Raw genomic sequence first — 22,060 nt, forward strand, 5'->3', positions numbered from 1 at the left:
TGACTTATAAAGTAGAGTAGAGTTGGAAAATGTAGGTATGGAAGATGCCATGTCGACATCTAAATGTTGTCGTGTGATAAATTACAGACAATGAAGCGGCCATCCTACTCACCTTCCTCGTTTGCGTGCTGTACTTGCAATAATAATTACAAGCCATTCCGAATTGGAATGAATCATTTGTTTTGGTCTTTTCTTATAATTAATTTACAAGTTAATAGTATTTTCTAATCACGTGAGATAAAAATAGATCTAATTAATAATATTTTTTAAAAGACATCTTTTATTAAAAAGTATCTTTAATCACATATAATAGTTCAGATAATTTTTTTATTATTAATTTAGGATAAACATAAGTTAATATTTATTTAAAGATAACTCTTAATCATCTGACATTGAACCCTCACATCTTTGATATTCATGGTGCTCGAATTCAGAATAAAAGAATAACAATAATTTCTTTATTACTCAAAGAAGTTAAAAGAATATCTTATTTTTATTTTGTTTTCTACAAAGAAATTTTGATATCTTTATTTAATATTATTTAAGTTAAATTACACAAATAACATTTAATTATGGATAGATTTTATTTTGATCATCTATATTTTATTTTTATCAATTAGACTATTTAATTATTTAAATATTATCTATTAAATCATTTGTTATTAGTATAATTACAATTGATAGATAAAAAAAATATTAACCATTAAGTTGACGTGTTTAATACATCACATCACATCACTCATTTAATAATAGTTAACTTCACAATAATACTTTTATAACCGTTCAAAAAATTGATAATTATTTTATACTTTTTAAAAAATTAATGGTAAAAAAAACATTTTATAGCTTAAATACCTCCAGTTGAAAACTTGTGTTATGTAGATCGCAACACCGAACAAAGACGCTTGAAGCTAAAAGTTGAAAAGCCCAATATATTGCTTTCATGGAACAGATAAGACAATAGGCAAGGAAATGGATTGGACCCAATTATAAAAGGTCAAGAGTTTGGAGTACCAGTTTGGAAAATCTACAATTAAGATGCTCCATAAAACGAACTCCAATGCCATATTTACGGGCTTGGCCCAAATATCTTTTTCTATTCTTTTGGGGCTTCCTTAAACTTACAGAAGAAACATTCTCCATAAAATCTCAAAAGAATACTATAAAATTTGATCAAAATGCCAATCGAGCATGTAGTGTTTGTTTATCGTTTTAGTCTTAATCGACAGTTTACTCCTTCTGATTTAAATGTGGAATCGCAATTGGTGAAAGGATGATCATTAGTAGGTGTTTTTATAGGGAAGAGGTTTCGTCATAGAGGAGGAAGAAGATGATCCAGTAGTTATGAAGCTGTTTCCATCCTTTTTCAGTCTTAATTGGGAGTATTTATAGTAATATTTAGTGTGTGTATCAGTCATATGGTCATTATAACTATTTGTAGATTAGCAAGTTAGGCAAATCTAACTGTTAGACCTTAGATTACATTCTGATAAGTCACACGGACCTATCAGAAGGCATGTCTATGCACTACAATTGACTTAAAACTTGTATTCAAAAGATATAGGCTAATCAGAGGCATTGATGAATGAAGAGCAGGCAGTTTCAATAAATCCGGTCTGTTGGAGGTTTAAAAGTTTTCGGAGATCGTCTATAGATGTATAAAAATGAACCCTACGAAACTGATATTGGAAGGATAATAATATACGAAGAACCTGGAAAAGTAATTGATGTTAGGTCATTATTCAAACATAAAAGCATTACGACATTGAATTTTGCGTTGGATGGCTGTGTGGTTCGACTTTTTCGTCATGCTAGTGGAGTTGTTGAGGTAACATGGATGCAACGACTGTTCTTAAACTTTAGTCAAATGCCAACTTGATGGTTGATAAAAGATCGAATGAGCTAAATAATTAAGAACGGAAAGTTTATTATTATTATTATTATTATGGGAAATTTTAACATATAGTTGATCTCGATATTTTTGCATGAATATAGGGCTGATCTAGGTCATCGTAGATTCGTGGTTAGTCCCTTTAGCTTTCAAGTGTTCTTGCCTTTTAAGGCAGTGGACCAATTCATGTTTATCATTTTTCAACTTAAAAAGTGGTCCAAATGTTGAATTATACGCACATCTCTTTCAGGACACCACTCGAGAAAATCACAACTTCATTGTGTTTCCAGATCAGCTACTATGGATTGTCACCATTTATATGATCAAATGACAAAAAATGTTAACTTTTCCGGCCATATGAAAGTCACATTAGATAGCATAATTGGAACGCTGCAGTATTTCAATTATGATTCAAGACACGAGACTACGTCCATTATTTGAAGTTTTGTCTTCTCCTGACCGAGTCGGCTGCTTTCTTTTACCCATTGTAACGTATAAGTGTTTCTCATGCATGCGGATGGCATGCTCAGCTCTAACTGTTGCAGAAAAACCAATTTGCTTCAGATCCTAAAAAACATACAGCTAATTTGAGCGTAAGAAAACATGTGGATATCTATGGACAAAACAGAAATGAGCACAGGACATGTTCTATATCCATGGATGATCTGAAAGCAACTTGTCATTTCAAGCTGAATAATAAATCACTATTGTTATACTTCTTTTGGACCTCCTCCACAAATAACTCTGCTGAAAACCAAAGTCTTTAGAGTAACATGAGACCTCTGAAGGGTTCTTTTCCATCAACCACAAATTATATATTGTCATACTCTCTACCAGTTATTTTCTTTTGACATTATATTTTACATGATTATTAATAGATATATGATCTTTCAGAGCTAAATTCATTTTCAGACGATCATATCCATTTAATTAATCAACTTAGGAGTATTAATCATGACCTTAGATATGACACTATCAACTAAGAGTCACAATAAAACCTTCAACTACAACTATGAGGATGGGACTTCTTTTTCTTCTTCCTCCTTAAGTTTCCTTTTGGGGTTCTTTAGATTATTCTACATCTTCTTCAGATTTCCAAAATTAAATTTGAGCAACGAGTAAGGACAAGAAGAAACTAATTAAATATATTGATGAATGAAAAAGAAAACAATCATTGTGCCTAATCAGCCTAGCTATTGATTTTGCTGCCCATAAAATCATATATATAGTATACGACTTTGTTGTTTTCCAATATAACAAGTGGCGTAGCTTGGTAGGCTCAATGAAGCTTGGTCGATGAGACATCAGGCCACATGGCAAAGTGTCACCATCGAACTCGTGGATGTCACATGCGCAAGAGTGAGCAATGTAGGGAAAATACAACGTGAGTTTGATCCACCACCACCTTTCGGGGGTCTCAAGCAATGGTATTATGGGACACGGATGCTTATTTGCAACCCATTGGGCATTTGGCTAATGGTAATATCCACTAAATCAATTTCCTAATTTATGCATATATATATATATATATATAATATCATTATTAAAAGGTATAATGATAAATTGAATCTTAACATTTATTGTTTTCATCAATTTGACCCTTATTTTTTTAAAATTTAATTTAATTTTCAATTTAAAAAACATTTTAATATTTTTAAATAAAATACTAATTAAAACATTTAATGGGGTTGAGATGACAACCTACGTAGTAACAAGATCATATCCCTATAATATTCTCATTTCCTACTGTTAATCTTAACCATTTATTTTCACTCATCCAACTGTCTTAAATCTGTGTAAAACTAAAAGAGTTTTATATTGTGTAACATGATTATATCCCTATAATATATATATATATGAAGTACATGTAGAATGTCATTAATTCTAAAATTAATTATTAACATTGTATATAATATAAATAATATCATATCAGTACGAAGTACATGTAGAATGTCATTAGGGATGGGTATGATAGTCGAATCTATTTTGAAATTTTGTGATTACATCGTGTCGAATTGAGTTTTTTTAAGGATAAGATGGGGTCAAATTTGAGTTTAAGATAAAAATTTCACTAGAGTATAATAGTATAATTATGCATTATATATTTAGAAATAATTAAAGTAATATAATTTTCTCTATATTTTCTTCAATCAGATCTTTATTTTACATAACGAAAATGAGATTTATTTTGTATATATTTGTGTTGGGTCAAGTCGAATGTAAGTTTTTATCTAAAAAATCGGTCCTAGTGGAACCACCATAAACTCAATTCTGATCAAGTAACAAGTGAAAGGTATAACACTTAGATCAAATTTGAATCGATAAAAAAATCTAACTAGACCTGACTCATATCCTATCCTAATTATTAAATCAACGCTATTAAAATTTTAATAGTTTAATCGATATTTCTATTAAATTTAACATTATATCTTATTCAAATGATGATTAAATGTATCATGAATAACGATGGAGAAGAGCCAAACCCACCACACTATATTTTATATTATATTTCAATTATCTTTATATTATATATGTAAAAATGGATCAAACCGATAGATAAAAAATCGATCTTTTATATGTTTAAAAAAATATTTGTAATGAATGAAACTTAAATATTTAGTATTTAGTTTTATAATAAAGAAATTAACATTAAGCTAAAAACATATTTTGTTAATTTTTTATAATTTTATTTTGTGTTTAATAAATTATCGGGGGAGTTATCTGAAGTTAGAACCTTGAATCAATTAGAATCTGAAACATCATAAAAGCATTAAATTATTTTATTTATCCGGTTAAATTGAAAATCAATATAATTTTGAGTACTAAATGATAAATATTGTCAAGTCTAGTAACCGGTACGTTTCCCCTTTGCCCATCACTGATTGATGCGCAAATTAAAAAGAAGCAAAAAGAAAAGAGCGAGGCTGCATTAAAGGTGGGGGTGGGGGAGTAGGTCCACCGCTGCTTTTTCTTTTTAAATTCTGGCATCTGCCTCCCTTTCCACGCTCCATAATTTCTCTGCATTATATATCTTTGCAGCGCATGATCTACAGACAGCTCTTATTGCAAGTACTCCACCAACAAAATGAAGTTATATCAGCAGCACTGGATACAAATTTCAAGAGCACCAAAGTCCTAAACTACCACGTTTTCCAAACGTGAATGTGGTGCAACCAGAAAGTAGAATAAAAGTTCAATGGCGTGAAGCCGCAACCAAAAATTGACTGCTACCTACCACTGTCAATGAATCACCGGCCTATAAAGTGGACAATCAAGGGTCTGGATTTGCTGGTTAGGGGTTAGGACTTTAAGATTGGCCCATCGGGTCCACCAGCCGAATTGGATAAGCATTGGCGAGGTCTATCATATGGGTACCATGTTCAAATCAAGTAAGCCAGAGTGGAGAAAACGTCGTCGTCGATGGAGTTCGAAAACGTGTGGGCCTGATTTGAGGTAGAGAAAGAATCCAATAGAAATCGAAATGTGTATATGAACATGGAAAATCCAATACCCAATTCCAATATATTCCATTTTTCGTTTTTTTTCTTCTTCTTCTAAATTTTGGTTTTGAGAAGAGAGAGCAAAGAGCATCTTGCTTACATTGCGGCCATGCCCCCATGTGAAAACCGTCCCGTAAAGAAATGAAATGGCTGAGTAAGTGCTATTGTTTGGCATTGAAATGACATTGTTGAGGATAACGTCTTCGGGATAAAAAAAATGTTTAAAAAATGTTTTACTTTCTTTATGTCTCCTTTTAAAAATACGTCAAGGTCTTTGGAGATTTTTTGGAGCCTTCGAAGCTCAATATCCTCTAGAGTTTCATATCTTCTGAAGTTTCTCGAAATCATTGGAATTTTATGTCTTTCGAACAATTAACAATCCCTGACATAATCAATTACTAGTCCACATGATCTATCATGTCCGAATGTATTATCTGACACCAAGATATATTTACCCTGTGAGCTAACATATAGTCATCATCACTCTAACTCTGACACAAATATTAAGAGTTATAATATAAAAACGGTCATATAAGACTGATGGAGAAACCTTTTTCTATCTCAAGTTTCTCTCACTCTCGACGATTGTTCATCTTCGTTTCCGGTGTATGTGCTTTCTATTTTCCTTTCATCGAATAACCCACATTTTTCAATCCCATGATCAGCAAGTCTCTTGTCCTTGTACACATACTGCTTAGCAAAAACAAAGTAAATTACCAAGTTCAAACAGCTCATAACCAGAATGGGGAAGGTTTCAGGAAAGGAATGTGAGAATCAAACTCTGTTCGTTCAAAACATACCTTCTAGATATCATTGGAGTGGATTGAGACAATTATTCGGAAGGCATGGAGACGTGGTTAGCTCTTTCATAGCAAGGAAAAATGACAGAATGGGGAAGCGATTTGGATTTGTCAGATTTTCAAACAAAGAGGATACAGTTAGAGCAATGCAAAGACTAAATGGATTTTGGTTATTCGGATATCGTCTTTCAATGAAGGAAGCACGGTATAGAGTAAAGAATTTAAGTGGGGATCAGAATAGTCTTTCAACCTCCAATTTAGCTGCAAGGATTCGTAAAGATAAAAGTATCGGTGAAGAAGACTCTGAGGCACACGCAAGTAGGAGGAGAAGGTTATACAGGGGATTATCGATGATAATGTAGTTCAAAAACTTCAGAAATGTTTGGTAGGCACTATGGCGACGGTTTGTTCTTCGACTCAGGTGGAAGAAAGATTAAGTGCTGGAGGTTTGGGAGAAGTCAATACCAAGTTTCTAGGTGGGAGAGATTTCCTAATAGAAATTGTTGATGATGAGCTGTATAGGATCATGGACAAGAATAAACGGTCATTCTTACTTGAAGTATTTTGGGAAGTTCATCCATGGACAGAAGCTTACAGAGCGTCCGAAAGAGTAACCTGGATTAAATTAATCGGTGTACCGTTACATTGTTGGAATCATAACACATTCAAAAGGACTACCGAGCAATGGGGTGAAGTTGTAGCGATGGGTGAAAATGCTCTTCAGGAATTGGGATGCGAGGAGATGACGATTCTGATAGCAACAAGCAAAAAGGAATTGATAGATGAAGTGTTTGATTTGGAAGCAGGAATAGATGTTTTCAAAATTAGAATATTGGAACAGTCCACTAACAGGAGCAAAACAAGAAGTCGTAAGCAAGAAGAAGAAGTTAATCTAGCCTCTTTTGAATCGAGCTCGTTGACAGGAAGGAGCACATATTCATCGGAGGAGAAGAAACCGGAGGGTTGGTATGAGGATGATGATAGCCAATTATGTTGCATGGGGAACATATCAAAAGGCGGCTCATTGTCGGGGCTGGATGGGGAAGTGAGAAATATAGGGGAGGAAGCTATATTGGGTCAGAGGGTGAATGATGTTAGATCTGGGAACTTACAAAAGGAATATGAGGTGGAGGTGGAACACGAGGGGGAAGTGACAGATGATGACAGTAGATTGTTAATTAAGATGGTGGATGCTAATAAAGGATTAAGTGAAAATTTAAAAGACTTGTCTATATGGGAAGGGTGTTCAGGGTCTAAGGCGGTTGAGGATACGTTCTATATGGGCCTTACAAATATAATTCCTAAAGAAGGATCCAATGGAATAGAAGAACAATTGATTGGGTTTTCGGGAGAACTGAAGGGAAGTAAGCCCAGCTTGGGGCGAGAGGAGGAAGATCGAGAGCATGGGCCGTTTATGATTACAAATTTGAGCAAAGATTCTTTTATGCCCAAAACCAAGAAACACATTAGTGTGAAGGTGGGAAAAAAATAAGAAATATAGATTCCTTCAAAGTATACAAGATAATTACGGTGGTTCTCAGAGAAAAAATAGAAATTGTCGTGTGAAGAAAATCCAGAAGAAGGTGCATAGAGAGGAAGAGTCCACTGAACTCGAAGGCAGGTCCCTGTCTAACTCGGATCTTCAAGAACGATAGCAGAGACAAAAGCTGGAAGCTAAGAAAACTCTTCAGATTGGCTGAGAGCTGGGTGTACAGTTTAAAGGTTCAGATGAGGATTTGGTTAGAGAAATTTTAGCTACAGATGATTTTGAAGGAGAGTCCCAATCCTTATCTATCGAATTCTAGCTGTTAATCAGAGGGGGAGGAGCCCAGATGCGGATTTTGTCTTGGAACATAAGAGGTATGGGCTTGAATGTGAAAATTTTAGAACTTAGGAGGGTTATTCGGTTTCATAGAGTTGAAATTGCGATGTTACAAGAAACTAAAAAGGAGAATTTTATGGATACAGAGATAAGTAGCTTCTGGTGTGATGATGACTTTGAATTCAGATTTTCGAATGCAATAAGTAAATCTGGGGGCTTTTGTCTGTATGGGATAAGAGTAGATTTCTGGTTCTTGATAGCTTAATTACAGACATATTTATTTTATTAGAAGGGATGTATTTGCAGATGATTCGATATGTTCTGTTATGAACGTTTATGCACCTTGTGAAGTTTCCGAACAAGTTCATTATGGAATGTGATTGTCATGATCGATTGCCTTGGCTTGGTTTGTTAGCTTTGCAGCCGCAATATGGAGTATATGGCTGGCCAGGAATGATTTCGTTTTTAGGAATAAAGGCATTAACTTAAAGACTTGATGGTATATGTAAAATGAGAGCTTTCGCTTGGTGTAAGGCTTTGAAGGAATTCAGTGTTTTAGATGAGAAATACTGGTGGGACTGGCCAGGGAAATCAGCTGGTGCAAGCGCATTGCAAAGTTCCTTGAACGTTTTGGCTCTCGCCTGCATCGGGTCAGTTGAAGTTTAATGTGGATGGCTCTGAGTCGAACAAGTCGGCAGGTTGTGGGGGAGTTTTGAGGACACCTGATGGTCATATAGTAGCAATGTTCTTTGGGTCAGTATTAAAGGTAAATTCAGATTTTGCGGAACTCGTAGCAATCAAAATTGCTTTAGACGTGTTCATCGATTCCTGCTGGCGAGGTAAGGCTGCTCTGGTGGTAGAGTCTGATTCTAAAGTAGTGCTGAATTGGGTTCAAAACGATTCTGCTCGTCCATGGAGATGGGGAGCAACTTTACAGGAAATGGATGCATATGTATTAAAGTTAAGTGAAATCAAGTTTGTGTTTTCACCGAGGACTACCAATAATTTGGCAGATTATTTGGCAAAGATGGGATCGATGAGAAAAGATATGCTCAAGGCAAGCTAGTGATTCAATTGCAATGGATTATTTTCGCTGTGTTTATTGTATACCCGGTTCGGTTGTTTTGTTTTGGTTTCCTGGTTACTAGGGCGGCTTTATTTTTGGTGATTCTTTGAAGGCTTTTAGCATCGTGATGCTGCATTTTATTCTTGTTAGAGTGGGGTTCCTTTGGTTTTAGGCGTGGTTTTCCTTCACCTTGTGTTTTTTCATGTCTGTATTCTGGCTTTTTTCCTCAACTTTGAAGCACTCTTTCCCCCCATTTAGGATTAGGGGTTTTTTAATGATGCTTGAAGTTGGGGATTTGTTTCATCTAATATGAAATAATCTTGATTGCTGAGCAAAAAAAAAATAACCCACATTTTTCTATCAACAAAAATATACTATGAAAAATTCACGGACATACCATGGTTGGTAGTTAGGGAGAATATGCAATATGGTGTCACAGTTTCTTTGTTAGTCCGTGATAAATTTATAAAATCGTTATCTCATGTCAACATATATATGTATGTATGTATGTTCACTAGTTAATGCATGTGTGGGGGTCACTTTCTGGTTGGATTGATCAAATGTCTCAACCCCTCTCTCCATAGCCCCCCTTACATGTAATCTCTCACTCGAGTTGTCCTCAACCAAGGAGCTTTAGACCCTATTCAATCACTTTCAGTACTCTGTTTGTTGAAAGAAGCTAATATCAAACCCTAGCCCACACCCAAGTGGTGCAATCATATACCCTTTTTTTTTTCTTCCTTTTTCCTCACTTGACTCAAATGAAGCTTTTTGTTGATTAAGGACTCCTTAGTTGGCTGCTTAATCTTAAGCAGACATTTGCATGGCTCCACCACTGTCATTAAGTTAAAACATAAAACCCTAAAGTATAATAAGTTGGAGTTCCCTTTTTTTCTGTTCTTGTTGTTTGGTCACAGTTAACTTTATTCTGGTGATGTTGACGGATGATGGTATGGAGGAGGATGGCCAAATCTTTACAAGCTCCATTGAGAAGATCTTGTGTTTGAACATATGTATCCACAATAAGAGAAGTTGGACCATCATCTACATCGTCCCATTGATTGGAATATATAGTACAAGATTTATTTGAATCAAAGTGTATAAAATTATGGAGTTGATGTAAGTCATGCTAAGTTCAATTGGTACAATATTGTCTATGGGGGACTTTTTCCTACATTGATGATAAGGAAAAGTTGGAAGTCAAGGGTCACTGAAGTTTTTATTTACTTGACGGAAATATTATCAGTTTTTACAGTGGTGAAAAGGTTAGAGAAAATGCCTAAAAGGGTCTGTCTTTCATTCAGACTCTCCTCTTTATATCAAATTTTACCTTATTATTATGATTTTATTTGAGTGTTTTTAGGTGAGTGCACAAGCTTTTCTAGGTCCTAGATATTGACCACGATGCTTCACGTGATGCCTTGGAGTTTTACCCTGTGTTGGAAAGCTAGAATTCCCAGGGGTTTTTATGGATTTGACCAAGGTTTGGTTCTCTATAAAATTAGAAAGGTATAATGTTGAAATTAACTTTTAATATTTATTTAAATGATTCTTTTAATTTTTATTTTTTAAAATATTTGAACTTTAATATTTTAAATTTTGACAAAAATGACACACGTTAGATAAAAATCGCTTGTAGATAAATTACTAATATATCTTGTTAACATGATATTTCTATATGTATTTAATTATTAATGTGTAGCATGTCAGGTAATCACCTTGAATGATATGACGCATGTTAAATAATTACCTTAAATGACGTTACATATATCACATCATCGTCTTGAATGGTGTCACACATATTATATTATTTCCTTTGTCACATCATCATTTTGAGTGATATAACACGTGTCACGATATTACATTGAGTGATATGACATGTGACATATCATTAATTTGATGCATGCAAAAATATCACGTCAGTAATATTTGTTGATTATTAATTAATTAGTGGTTTTCATCCGACATATATTATTTTAACAAAAAATTAAAACATTAAGGACAAAAGTACTTTAAAAAATTAAAGAACAAAATAACTAATAAGTAAACATTAGAAATAATCTTGAAATTACTCGAATTAAAAATGGAGAGTTGGAACGATATTTGTAAGGAAAACGTAATTCTATTTCTTTATATATTTTTTTCAAGTGACTTAATATATTTGGCGTAGGGCTTCCCTAATCATGCAAAACGTGTGGTTTGCGCATTGGAAAAAATATTCATCATCATCATCATCTTATGGCAACAACTCATTATGGAAATGGTGGGTAGATCCTTAATCATATCATGGAATACAGCTGCTTTCAAATGTTGTTCCCACTAATGCTGCTGGTTGTTAGTTAGGGTTAAAGGGAAAAGCTGACTTCAGCTGGAAGTTGTACCTCTGCTCACCAAACATCAAACCATAATTAATTTCAAGCCATATTTTCACAACAAAACAACATAATACATTGCTTAACCACTTGCTATCAGCATTCAACCTGTAACACATTATCTTTCTCAACTTCAAAGTTTATAATTTTATTACATAAAAAAGATGTTTCATAAGTACAGAGTTAAGTTTCTTTAACTAGTTAGCACAACATGACATAAACATGTGGACACATAATCATGGCATGCATGAAGACTCAAGATACATGCATGATGCATCATGCACAAAATTGATTTGAAAGATCTTAGCAGGTTTATGTTTTCTTCCGGTTCCCGGGAGGAAAAAACCATGTCGTTTAGATGAGGAGATACATTTCATCACTTCAAAAAGACACTGAAATTTAGATTTTTGGACATCATCGATACGATCCATGTACATCAAAAGCAAGAACATGAAATCTAGCCGTACCTGTAATCTAATATATAATACTAAAATCAAACATTCCAAACCCAATATTAAACTAATCTGAACCCTAAACATCAAGGCAAGGATTGTGGAAGGATAGGGATACCTTGCCTGCTTTGGAGTATCCAATATTGGATTGTGTTTCATTGTCTGGCATTCAATCTTTCATCAGACGACCAACACTTATCTCATATAAATTTATGTATAAAACAATTTTGGGTGTTTTATTTATTGATTGTTTTAGTTGTTTCTTTATATTAAAAAAAATTAATGCAAATTGGAAGGATGGGAAGAGCAGAGATTCCATTTTCCTTAATGGAAGAAAGGGATGGGGTATTCCAACACCTGTTATCTTGACCAGGACTCTTGTCTCCCATGCTAGCTTCTTCCCAATACAAATACATTCTTCAAGAAAATATATAGTTGAAATAAAATATCATATACCAGAAAAATACAATAATTCAAGTTTTTTTAAAGTTTAGAATAAGTTCAATTATATATTTTTAAAACAATAATACAATAAATTGTTAAACGAGTCTACAAAAATTAGAATAGTTTAATTATATTAATTTTTTTTTCTAAAACTATCAAAGTAAACTAGTCACTAAATAATAAAATCTAATCATATAAGAAAATAATGAAACACAATCAAATAACTCAATGAAATGTTAAATACAAATAAACATCATTATTATGGACAAATGATAAATACCACTAACACTAACATCGAAATACTTATAACAATGACGATATGTTGACAATTTTGTTTTATTAACACTCAACATATGTCTATCTTTGATGATTAGTTGATTATAATGACCTATCACAATGATAAAGTATAGAGGACAATCATTTAACTAAAAAGTAGGACACTAGTGTTAAAGAGGGAAATTATTCTCTCGTTTATGTTTGAACAACTGAGTCTATATGGTATGTATATCAACATAGGTTAAGAAAAATTTTAAACAAATAATATATTATAAATTATCTCACTATAATATTAAAATAAAAAAGAGAAGTTTTTATTTTGTTAGGTTTTTTTTGTTAACATAAAAGATTTTTTTACTTAATTTAAAAGTATATTTTTACCATCTAGAACAGTGACCTTCTTAGATGAGAAAAATCCAAGCTAGTTTCACTTGGGCTTCTGCTGACATCAATTCAGACAGTCCTGCTGGTTTTTACCTTACAAAAGGGACCGTACATTTACGAACTCCACAAACTTTAAACAATAGCAATAACACCAGCTTTATAAACCTGTTATGAATACAATAATAAACCCTAAGAAAAAGAAGACAGGCATGGCCTGTCTCTGTCAAAACACAAATGCTTAGTTGGTGGATGATAATTTAATGTGATGATAATTACAGGATGATTAGAAGTTGCTAATCACCTCACTTTTGTCATAAACATCCGGTCAAAGACAAGAGCATAATTCTGTCCCAAAAAAAATTCCTCAGTGTCAGGAAGTGTGAATTGAAAGCACTGAAAGCTCCTTTTACTCATAATGTAAACTGCAGATGAGAGAGAGGAGGAGGAAAAAAGATAGATCCCAAAGGATCCAAAACTAATGAAAATCTTACTAGTAGAGAAGTACACTGGTTTCTCATACATCTTTGCATCAATACCCGTGTGTATGTGTATATATATGTATAGGTCAAAATGTAGAAAAACTGTTTGTGATGATCGGTTTACCATATTAATTCTACTGCAGAATTCTGCACATCTCCAAAACCCTCAACATTTACAACAAAAATGTCTTCATCTCCCTCGAGCTAAGCTAGTCAAACACACCAGTTATTGAACCTGTCAAGAAATGAATAGAATCATGTGATTTTTGTGCTCTAGCACTTCCATGTGTGGGGTCCCTTTTGTGTGCGTTTTGATGCTCACAACCACTACATACACGTATCGTATTCTTAATATATGTATAGGAACATATGTAAATTATAGGTAAGTATTATAAACTTAATTACAAATGAAATTAAATAATCAATAAAAAATATCTAAATTATATAAGAATCCCATCCCACCTCTCGGTGTATCCCTACATGTGTCTGGTAAGAAAAAAAAAGGATTGAGAGTTGGCAGAAAAGTTTGACATTATGAAAACATATCGCAATCACACAACCCTAAAACTGCATCATTTAATGATCTTTCAAGCTTTCTTTTTCATTCATGAACCCAACCATAAACATCTTCAACACTCTTAACCTTTGCTTTTCAAGTATGTATGGTAACGGAATAATAAGTGCTAAATATTTGGTTGTTGATATACCCCATATAGATGGACACTTGGATGCACCAAAATGATGGTGATAATGGAGCTTGCCATTGAGAGGGAATAAATGGAGAAGGTGGAAATAAGTGTTGTTCCTGGGACTGAAGTGAGTGGTTATACCTAGATGTGTCAGAAAAGGTAAGAAGAAAACATCGGGGGTTGAATACAAAGAGATATTGGTTCTCAGAAAAATACTCAGAAATGGAGCACAACTCATGATGTTCAGCAAAAAAATATTAAGGGTATAGAAAGAGGAAAAACAGTAGTATACACTACAAGTACAGGAGAGAGCAGTTTTTGAAACGGAGGAGAGAACCGTTGGGAACCGAGAAGGTAAAACCTGTGGGGCCTCATGAAATCATTTTGGTAAAATTTAAAGCATGAGTAAATGCAAATACAGTAACAGAGAGAAAGAGAGAGAAAGAGATGTATAAATGTGATATTTCCATGTTGGCTGATTATATAAAGGAGGCTAAGATGCTGGCTTCTCCCTTCTTTTAAGGGGAAAAAAAAGAAAGAATGAAAGAGAAGCTCTAAAAGAAAGTTTGAAGAATTTTAATGGTGGAACATCTCAGTCCATTAGCTGTTACTCATCTTCTTCAACACACGCTGAGAAGCTTATGTATTCATGAGAACTCTCAATGGGTTTATGCAGTCTTCTGGAGGATCTTACCTAGAAACTATCCACCTCCCAAGTAAGAAACCAAATTAGTATAGGTTTCTGTATGTTTCCTTTTCTTCCAAGATAAAGGATCTAATATCTCTGACTCATTCACAAATGTCATAATCTCTAATTTTATAATTTTTATGCCTTTTTGTGTGACATAATTGTGTTTTTTCATTGCTTTTGATGATAGATGGGATGGACAAGGAGCTTATGACAGGTCAAGAGGCAACAGGAGAAACTGGTACATGCCAGTCCATGCATACTTTGATAACTTAGTTTGGTATATAACCCCTATCTTCATAGTTACATGTTGGACAAAATTGCAGGATATTAGTTTGGGAAGATGGTTTCTGCAACTTTGCTGCCTCGGCAGCTGAAATCAACTCCGGCGACTGTTCCAGTTCCTCGGTCCATGGCAGTGGTGAGTTTCAACACTATCCTGGCCTGCAACCGGAGCTTTTCTTTAAGATGTCCCACGAAATCTACAACTATGGAGAAGGGTAAATTTTTTTCCATAAGCTGTTAACACTAGGTAATTGATAATATTAATTTCAATCCAAACTGATTCTTTTGATCTGTTAACATGGGGCAGTTTGATAGGAAAAGTAGCTGCAGACCACAGTCACAAGTGGATATACAATGAACCGAATGAGCAGGAAATCAACCTCTTGTCAGCATGGCATAACTCTGCAGACTCAGTAAGTATATACATACATACATACATACATACATATATATATATATATATATATATATATATATATTTACACCCTTAGGTTTTCTCACAAAATCTTCTTTCTCAAGCATCCTAGGACATGGGAAGCACAGTTCCAGGCCGGAATAAAGGTATATACCATAATATAAACATCACAAAACTCTCATGTCTCAAAGAGTTTAGGTAGATCTACTGGTACTTTACTCGTTTTGAATTGAATTAATATCTTTGCAGACCATCGCTTTGATTGCAGTTAGAGAAGGTGTCGTCCAACTAGGAGCTGTTCACAAGGTCTTCTCTCTCTGTCTCTATAAAGAAACACAATTTGCTTCGCTATCATGTTTCACTGACAGTATCTTATATGTTATCTCCATTTTTCTTTCCAATTTATGTTGCTTAAAAGGTAATTGAAGACCTGAGTTATGTAGTTCTACTAAGAAAGAAATTCAGCTACATAGAAAGCATTCCCGGAGTACTCTTGCCCCACCCTTCCTCTTATGCTTACCCTCTTAATGGCACACCAGAACCGTGGACGCATTTCCCGGCAGGGATGCCGATTGCACAGCCGCCGCCACCTGAATTCTACGACCATTTCAATCAGCCTATGAATATAACTCCTTCCATGAGCAGCCTGGAAGCCCTTCTTTCCAAGCTTCCATCGGTCGTACCACTGCAAGCTTCTCCCGGGTACTGCGAGTCTCAGCCGGTACAGTCACAGTTCTTATCATCGCAAAGGCCCGTCGAATACAATATCGAAATCGAGAAAGTGGCGAAACTAGAAATCCATGAAGAGTATAGACCGCATGAACAAGATATGGTTGAAAGTAGCACCTCCGTTTCTGTATACCGTCGTCAACAGCATTATCATCAACACCACCACAATGATCTCAATATAACAAACTGCAGGCCCAACAATGGATTTTGATATAGCGAGTGACATTTGGAGTATCATATATATATAAATTATAGTGTAGTTCTTATATATGTATGTAGATTGTTCATGGGAACGGTGCATTGATTTTCTCTAACTTTTAAGTTAGGCGATGATCATTTTCCCTTTGTCTCATTGGGGGTGTTGATCTCTACTAAAATATAGCAGCTTTGTTTTCTATTGTTGAAGCTTTGTTTAGTCCTAGATTCCCAGATAGTATAGATATCATCATTCATCTTTCATCCCCCGTATATATGAGCTTAAATTCCTTGTTAGGATTATACTTCACTGCAATTCTTCCAAACATATAACTTTTTGGCAAATGAGAGGAAACTTCATATAATAAGAAATTGAAGTATTAATAGGGTTTATCAATTACCCTACCATATATATATATATATATAGTCATGATTTATTATAAAATAATATCTATTTAAAAAATTTCTTAACTATTGATAATACACACATCATGTGCCTGATACTACTCTAATCTAAATTCTATAGGAAAAATAATAATTTTTTATCATTAAAGTCACTCATAGAATTATCTATAACGTTATATTATTTGTATTATATGTATAGACAAGAAATTAATTAGTTAAAATATGTTTGGATAACGGCTTCGAAATAGTGATAATATCTAATTTATATTTTGCTTTTCATATTATTAATATATGTTAATAATATAAAATTATAAAGTCTTAAAATTATTACATTATAAAAGTTAAACAAAATATTAAAAAGCACGTGAATCTGTTTATTTATCGCGTCAATAATTTAATTTATCAGTGTGTTATATAGTTAATTATATTTGTTAGTAGAAAATTTTCTTTTGGATTCGATCTTGTGCATTTGCAATTATTCACATAAAATAGACTATATTTTAAACTTAAAATTATTTATCATTTTTATACACCCTATCTTGAGCGGTCAAAGGACTAATTCTTCAAGTTGAATAAAATATAAGTACTTATTAAAGAATTTTAACCTAATTTTTTTAATTAGTATTTTTACTTTGTGCCAATACTCATGACTATGGTTTATATTAACCGCTAACGAAGGCTTAAATCTAAAATAACAAGTATAATTTAATACGAATACAAATTCTTCTAATATTGTCATGACTTTAACTAATTAAATTATTTTAAATTAATATTATTTTTAATATTATTATAAAATAGTTAGAAATATATTACATTTGTAATTTTTATATCGATTTAATAATATAATAAACCATGAAAGGTATTTTCATCAATTCAAAATTTTCTCTTAACTTGTGTTTTTATATATATTATAGATTATTATAAAATTTTCTCGTTAAACTTGGGTTTAATCTTTAATTGAGTGGGTTTTAGTTTTCTTAAAATTGATATAAATTTTGAAGAGATAAAAATTTATTTTAATAATATTAATTACTAATTATTTATAAAAAACAATATTTTAATTATTTTCTAACTGAATTTACATAACACCAATTTAATAGGAAAGGAACATTATAAATAACAGTATACATAAGAAGTGAGTCCAAATTTAAATTTAAAATCAAAGTGGGTTAGTTTAGGCATCCCGAAATAAAATGGGAAATAAACGCCGTCACATTAACAAGGGCCACCCAAGCCACATGGCTAAATACATCAAATACAGGCAATTAAAACAATATCATTATAAATATTTTCTATTATTAAAATAAGATCAATCCAACTTAAAATTAAGAACTTTATTTTTCTTTTCTAGAATCATTTAATCAACATATTTATTATATAATAAATGAAAAGGTTAATTCTAAATTATTTTTTAAAGTTTTTTATTGTCAGAAATTTTAAAATTAATAATTTTCTTTAGTTTTTATTATTTGAAAATATAAAACCACATATTAAAAGACAGTTATTCACGTAATAACAGTAATTATTAATGATAGCACAGCCTAAGACTCAATCTCCATATATGCCCATGAGGCCAGTTTAGAATGGTGAGTCAATAGTAATAGGCTGTGGATCACTTTATCTAAATAAACCTCACGTGTTGAGTTTAGTATCAATGTATATGCATATGCATGCGTAGAATGGTGTAGTTTCAATGATCAAGGGAATATTATTTTCTTTTAATGACTTAATTTCGAGTAATGTAATTTGTATGTGTCCTTTTCTAAATAAAAAAAGTATATACATATGCAAGGACATATATATAATTTGATGTTAGCAAACGAATTTATAAAATATTTTAGATAATAAATATATAAAAAACAATTTTTAAAAAAAATACATGTCATGTCAATGATTGAATACATATAAAAATATTACGTTATTAACATGTATTGATTGTTAATCAACTAACAGTTTTCATTGACAATTATCGTTTCGATGTCAAAATAAATTCTTTCTTCTAGGTTAATAGATAAGGAAATTCGTAGTATAGAGAAGTAAGAGTCAAATCCACAGGGACTTAGAAAATTCTAAATTTATGTCTGATTGGTTTATACCAGGCGTGATATAGTAAAAAGGGGGCTTCGGTAAAATGAAATTAAATAGTAAAAAGAGATTAAATAAATAAAGCCAATTAAAGTAAAAATAGGAGATTAAAGTTGAAAATGCATATGGTAAAAATAGCTTCAAGCTTCGCTTTGACTCAATTTCTCTAAGATCATTGAATTAGATTTTTTCTTCGGTATTCACGTTGGTTACTTTGTCTACAAGGGAAATCCCCCTGACTCTATTTTGTATACCGAATACCCAAGGCAATCTTTGATTCTGGCTTCGAAAATTGATCTAATCAACATCAATTATCGTAGATCAATTACCGTTTAAGTTCGTGGCGACCGACTCGGATTGTTGCTTCTATAACCGTCAATTCCGATCTCAATTCCCTCTTGGCGAAGCTATCTCGCCAAGTGTGTTCCCAGGAAGTCGAACGTGCTTTCTATAAGCCGAATCTTCCTCCCACAAGTTTAATCGCAACAACAATCTAGACCAAAGTCTATCTTTGATTTTGAAAACTGTTTTGATTTTGAAAAATAAGCTCAGAGATTGAGAGAGATATTTTGAAGATATTAAGGGCTTGTTTCAATTCTCCCGTTAGAGTTGAGTCATCGCTTCAGCTCTCGGCTTATGAAAAATTTAGCTAAGCATGACAAAAGTCATACTTAGAATATTTAAAAACAAAACTTAAAAATAAAATAAAAATGGAAAATGAAAACTTTGAAAAATAAAATAGAAGAGAAAGCTTTAATAAAACTATAAAGAAGAAGAGAATTGTAATTTGAGATGTTTGTTTAGGCTTACCCCAAGAGGGTATTTATAGCATTTCAAAACCTAAGGATAAATAAATAAATTAATTAAAATAAAATAATCATAAAGATAATTATTTTTTATAAATTTAAACTCTAAACAATTCTCCTAATGAAACTCTGCTCATCCATCTTCCAGAAGTCGCGCTGAGTAGATCTTCTAGAAACTGTCGTTGACTGGACCTTCTAGAAACTGCCACGTCAGACCGTGTCGTGCCCATGTCTCTAGCCGTGACCAAATAATAATAAAAATGTAGAATACGCCGTTTCATCACTAGTTCTGGAAAGTAACGACTTGCACGAAAATAAGCATAACACAACCAAATCAGCAGCAATAAATCCACAAAATCGAAGAAATAACGAGCAAATATTAATGATTCTGATCACTCATCATATTCCCCCTCACTTATCTCATGCTTTTCCTCAAGTATGATATAATCAAATAAGTTGAAAAATTCATTTACCGTTCTTTGTCAAGTTTCACATTCAATGAAGCAAGGTAGAGACCACAAGAATTATTCAAGTCAAGAAATCAATCAATTGAACATCACCAATTGGAACAAGTCAAGTGCAATTGTAATATCTGTTCATTCATTAATCTCAATGCCCATAACTCAACACCTTACCGGGATTCACTCAAATCACTCAATATGTTTGGGGTAAATAAACACTCAATGTCAGAACCGACACGATATTACCATAGGTCTGCAAGTAAATCAAATCTCCACTATTAATAAGAACAAGATGCATAAATCAAAGGATCTTTTATTGGTTGTAACGGGGCTTATGTAAAGGTGGGGAAAAAGCTAATTAATATGGCTAGATTTCAAGGCAAGGAACTAACAAATAACAAGTTAAACTCTCTTAAAACATTAAGCACAACAAAATTCTTTTCGTAATGCATTTGATTTTTTTCTTTTTCACATTTTTGTTGTTTTGTTTTTTTTTTTTTGTCTTTTTGTCTTTTTTTTCAAACAACATTTTTTCTCTTTTTTTTTCCTTTTCGAACTGTTGTTTTTTTTTCTTTTCTCTTTCTTTTCTCAATTGAGCATACAATGGATAACTGCTCACTTGTCCTGAAAAGGGTAAAAAAGAGTGATAAAATAAAAATGCTCAAGTTTATAAATATGATGAAAACAAAGAAATGAGAATATGCTCAAAAGTGGTCAACTAGAGGAATGCATGGGTAGGCAATTAAGTGGGGAAAACGGAATGGTTAATCCTAAGGTGCCCAAATCATTTTTAAACATCATGTTCATGTGTAATCTCGACAGTATTTAACATGCAGGTTCTAGAATATCAATGTCAAATTTGTCACACTCAATCCAACAAAATGAGAACAAAAATAATATGCTCGTAAAGGCTCAAATCTCACCAAGTTATTTTCATGCATTGAGCTAAGCACATTTCAACTAACAAAGTCATGGAATATCACAAAAATACCAACTTGATCACAATTCATGCTATCCATTATCAAGAACATTCTAACCTAAACAATCATATGTTCCCAAATAAGCATAGCATACCAAAGATATTCAACAAGACAAAGAAATTCAATGAAATTTCTGCAAATTCAACCAACACATACTAGCATCAAAACATAAGGATAAGCAAAAGGAAATTCAACTTACACTCTACTCCCCCTCACTTAAAGTGTTTTGCCTCAAAACGTAAAATTAAAGTGCAAGAGAAGGAATAGAGTACTCGCCGGATTTAATGTCGACCACATCCACGGCCATGGTGAGAGGCGAAGAAGTGGGCGGTTCGGGTTTGATGATGTGAACTAGAAGCAGGGTCAAATTGTGTCGTCGGTTGAAAATCGACTTGACATCCTCTGTAAAACCATAAACCGAATGATACATTAGTAATAGTTGAATGAAAATAGGATCAGATTTTACCTCCGAGAATTTTCGATGCCATCGAATGCATCGACAGTTGTGGAAGAGAGGAAGTAGTGACCACGGTTGGCGTGGACTAGAAGGACAGTGATGGAGAGCGCAACGGAGATGGATAACGAATAGTGCTAGATCCGGGTGGAGAGAGACGGTTGGTTGTGCGAACGGCGAACGGTACGACATGGTTGGAGTGTTTTGGTGGCCATCGAATGCATCGACAGTTGTGGAAGAGAGGAAGTAGTGACCACGGTTGGCGTGGACTAGAAGGACAGTGATGGAGAGCGCAACGGAGATGGATAACGAATAGTGCTAGATCCGGGGTGGAGAGAGACGGTTGGTGCGAACGGCGAACGGTACGACATGGTTGGAGTGT

At 33.3% G+C, this 22,060-nt stretch overlaps 1 protein-coding gene across 1 annotated transcript; it reads left to right on the top strand.

Moving 5' to 3' along the window:
• The first annotated feature begins 14,641 nt into the window (after positions 1–14,641).
• Positions 14,642–16,570, top strand: LOC120171654 (protein RICE SALT SENSITIVE 3-like). The gene is made up of 7 exons (XM_039179340.1): positions 14,642–14,891; positions 15,054–15,104; positions 15,190–15,363; positions 15,456–15,561; positions 15,668–15,709; positions 15,813–15,869; positions 15,982–16,570. The coding sequence occupies exons 1-7, from the start codon at positions 14,755–14,757 to the stop codon at positions 16,501–16,503; spliced, it is 1,089 nt and encodes a 362-aa protein (XP_039035271.1). The 5' UTR covers positions 14,642–14,754; the 3' UTR covers positions 16,504–16,570.
• Positions 16,571–22,060: the final 5,490 nt, after the last annotated feature.

The sequence above is a fragment of the Hibiscus syriacus genome, unplaced genomic scaffold, assembly GCF_006381635.1.
Source record: "Hibiscus syriacus cultivar Baekdansim isolate YM2019G1 unplaced genomic scaffold, ASM638163v2 tig00003041_pilon, whole genome shotgun sequence".
In the NCBI taxonomy this organism is placed as follows: Eukaryota; Viridiplantae; Streptophyta; class Magnoliopsida; order Malvales; family Malvaceae; genus Hibiscus; species Hibiscus syriacus.

Excerpts from the sequence above, each read along its gene's own strand:
- LOC120171654 (XM_039179340.1), top strand. The coding sequence starts at position 14,755 with ATGGTGGAACATCTCAGTCCATTAGCTGTTACTCATCTTCTTCAACAC. Across the intron at positions 14,892-15,053 it reads AGAAACTATCCACCTCCCAA|ATGGGATGGACAAGGAGCTT; the intron begins GTAAGAAACCAA and ends TTTTGATGATAG. Across the intron at positions 15,710-15,812 it reads AGTTCCAGGCCGGAATAAAG|ACCATCGCTTTGATTGCAGT; the intron begins GTATATACCATA and ends ATATCTTTGCAG.